This window comes from Amphimedon queenslandica, unplaced genomic scaffold (genome assembly GCF_000090795.2).
Source record: "Amphimedon queenslandica unplaced genomic scaffold, v1.1 AMPQUscaffold_12959, whole genome shotgun sequence".
NCBI lineage: Eukaryota > Metazoa > Porifera > Demospongiae > Haplosclerida > Niphatidae > Amphimedon > Amphimedon queenslandica.
Window position 1 is genome coordinate 11,469 of NW_003546805.1, and position 3,233 is coordinate 14,701.

The following is a 3,233-nucleotide window of genomic DNA, read 5'->3' on the forward strand; positions in this document are numbered from 1 at the left end:
ACTGAGTGAGTAACTGCCAGTTGAGACAGCTACCCTAAACTTCTATAATCTTTGATCATAAGTGACTAAGGCAGAAACTCAATATAGGTAAACTACTAAACTTCAATTCTGACTTCTGAACTTCAGGGTAGGCTATAGCCTACCCTAGCCTTATGCTAGCTACGCCCTTGTCTGTGTGTAACACTAGTTATTATTATTATTATGTTTTAAATTCTTTCCTCCCTTATTAATGCACACTTACATTATAAATGCACTGGTATTCTATGACTATTGTACGTTTAGTCTCTTGATAATTGGACAGAGAAAATGTCTACCAAAACGATCAAGAGGTGCTAATTTCTAGTCCAAAAAAGGTATAAATGAATGTCAATACAGTCAAACCTCCGATAGCGGACAGTCCGAGAAGCGGACACACTCTCTAGAGCGGACAAACCTGCAGTCACCGATGAAAATAGCCCATCTTACTGTACATTAGCAACCTCCCAGAAGCGACCACCTCTAAACTCCGGACAGCGGACAGTTTTACAAGCACAAAGAAGCTTCTAAACATGTGATTTTACCTCTGTAAACGGACATTTCCGGAAATATAGAAAGCCACACCCTCAATATTAAAGTTAATAGTAATCATTAAATTAATAAGAACACTTAAAGCAGTTATTATAGTATAATAATGATGCTAGGCCTAGTATTTATAGATTATACAGTAGCTATAGCTTAATGCTTGACCTAAACCTGATCTCTGAAACAGGGGGAGGTCACAACACAACCTCTGAGAAGAGGACAACCTCTGAATAAAGGACAATAGCTGACTTCCCAAAGTGTCTGCTCTTCGGAGGTTTGACTGTAATCAACAACACTGCAGCAATTTTTTTAATAATAATGATTATTATTATCTACATATACATAATGATCATCACACTATAACAAATGTACAGTAACAAGACAAAGTAATGATAATAAGAGTAAATTGTAATTATGTGTACATGTACATGTATGAATGAATTAGTGTTGTTTTAGTTAACAATAACTAAAACTAAACCTATTTTAATTTTAGTAAGCTGTTTTCTTTAACTAAAACTAAAACTAAAATTCAAATTCCTCAGTGCTTATAATTAAAACTAAAACTAGTACTAATTAACTATAACTAAAACTAAAACTTTAATTGTGAGATACATTAACTAAAACTAAAACTATAATAGCACACTTGTAACTACTTAAATTATTGAAGAGGTCTGATCACTAACACCTCCATTGTAATGTTGGTCAGGTCATTTGGTCCATTTACTAGTTCTTAATTAATTGTTTTTACATTATTGGAAAAATTTTCATGAATTAAACTAAAACTAAAACTAGAAGCACTTGAAGAATAAAACTAAAACTAAGACTAAAATACAATTTTGAAGTGATAACAATAACTAAAACTAAAATGATTACCATTGCCATAGATACGGACCTGAATCTATGCCATTGCATAACTAAAACTAAAACTAAAATTATTGTACCATACTAAAACAAAAAATGAATGTCAATGCACCATCTTCAATTCTTGCTCTTAGTTAACGAAACGTATATACATTTTGTGATATCTGTTTAAATTTTTTTTCTGGAGTTTCTGTGAAATAAATCAGATTCTACATAATTTACATTTTAAAATTCTTTACCTTCAACATTTACCTAAAGCAAAACTACATACAAGTCAGCATATCAGATAATGGCATACTTTTTTATTAAGTGATGCAAGAAATTGCAGAGGAATGGAACAAATGATAGTAAAGGAAGCATGATCTCTGATATATTCAAATTCTTCAATCATGACATAAGGGGCTAATTCCTTGAATACTGTATTTAGCAGGACCTGTGCATCATCTAAAGTGTAGTTGTCAACATCTCTAGCAACAGCAAGTGAGATTTTTCCACATTGAAATAGTTTGTCAGAATACAGTTCCACATTTAAAAACATTCGAAGCGACTTAAACTTATTCATATGTTTTTTGTATTCTTTAATGATGGTAATGGCTTTTTTGACTTTGAAATAACCGGCAACATCTTCCAGTAGGCTGACATTTATAATTGAACACCTCATGCAGACTAAAGCTAGAATGTCATAAGTTGTATCAATATGTTCCAATTGATGAATGAAATAAGGATAGTCACGATAAAGAAACTCTTTGAGGTCATCTGAAGGAATTTCATTCATAGCATCACAGGCAGTAGTGACAGCCTGATCATATGTGTGCCTCAATGTATCTAGATCAGAAACTTTTAGACCTAAATTATATGTAAACACAATACAAAAATATTTACTTTCGCTGTCTATAGATCCATGAGGAATTATTTCTGCTATAAAAGTATATTTTTGTAATGAATTACTGATTGTTGCTTACTGTACTTTTTCCTAATAATAGCTCCAATTGCTTCAGTAGAAGGAAACTGTTGTAAAACAGTAGCAAACTTATCAAGGTTTTGATAATGAGTACACACAAAATCCTGAATTAATGATAACTGCACTTTTGCACCTCCAGTTAGAGGATCCATAATACCTAGCTCTCTCTCTACATGATTTAGAGCAAGCTGTAGTATTGTATCTGACATTGACTGATCAGATATATGTCGCTTAAAGATACAACAAGCAGGATGACCTGCAGAATAGTAATATAGAGTATCTATCACAATGATTGTCACTTACACTCATTACATATACCATCAGCTATAGCAGTCTCCCCAATTTTTCTCAGTGCTTTAATTAGTGCAGGAATAGTAGCTCCACCTTTACTTCTCACATCATCAGCTTGCTTCAACCATTCCTTGAGACATTCCCGCAGACAATGAGTAGCATCTTTATTCCACTTTCTGTGAATAAAATCCAGTGTATCAGCTGATAGACCCAATTGAAGGCCAAGTTTGTAAACATTAGCTGTAGTAAAATCATGTCGTGTCATATGCAGTAGGTTATCTATATAAGCAAGGTCTGCAATAGTCAACTGACCTGTATTTGGAATTGTAAGTACATTCAGTATCTCTTTTGCCTCTTACCATAATTTTTATCCAGTGTTGCTTCATTATAACCTCTATCTTGACGTGTCATCAAGTCAATCTTTTTGCCAATTCGAGGTTCTATGACTATTAATGCATAAAACATATAGTGCTAATCATAACATATGGAAAAGTTTTATCAGAAAGTCAAGTATGGCCATAAATAAATATATACACAAACAAATAGCCATTTTTTCAGT

At 32.8% G+C, this 3,233-nt stretch overlaps 3 protein-coding genes across 3 annotated transcripts in view; all 3 read right to left on the reverse strand.

Moving 5' to 3' along the window:
- The window catches only part of LOC109586045 (uncharacterized), a 1,511-nt gene extending 935 nt beyond the window's left edge, over positions 1–576 (reverse strand). The window contains exon 1 of the mRNA XM_020002213.1: positions 561–576. Coding sequence (XP_019857772.1) covers positions 561–576 — 16 coding nt within the window. The remainder of the gene's footprint in view (positions 1–560) is intronic.
- Positions 577–1,588: 1,012 nt separating this feature from the next.
- LOC109586049 (uncharacterized) lies at positions 1,589–2,311 on the reverse strand. The gene is made up of 2 exons (XM_020002216.1): positions 1,721–2,311; positions 1,589–1,674 (listed from the first exon to the last, which is right to left on the reverse strand). The coding sequence occupies exons 1-2, from the start codon at positions 2,195–2,197 to the stop codon at positions 1,648–1,650; spliced, it is 504 nt and encodes a 167-aa protein (XP_019857775.1). The 5' UTR covers positions 2,198–2,311; the 3' UTR covers positions 1,589–1,647.
- LOC109586046 (uncharacterized) overlaps positions 2,263–3,233 on the reverse strand; it is a 24,109-nt gene continuing 23,138 nt past the window's right edge. The window contains exons 9-12 of the mRNA XM_020002214.1: positions 3,034–3,120; positions 2,687–2,986; positions 2,371–2,639; positions 2,263–2,268 (exon numbers count right to left, since the gene is read on the reverse strand). Of these exons, the coding sequence (XP_019857773.1) occupies positions 2,263–2,268; positions 2,371–2,639; positions 2,687–2,986; positions 3,034–3,120 (662 nt within the window). The remainder of the gene's footprint in view (positions 2,269–2,370; positions 2,640–2,686; positions 2,987–3,033; positions 3,121–3,233) is intronic.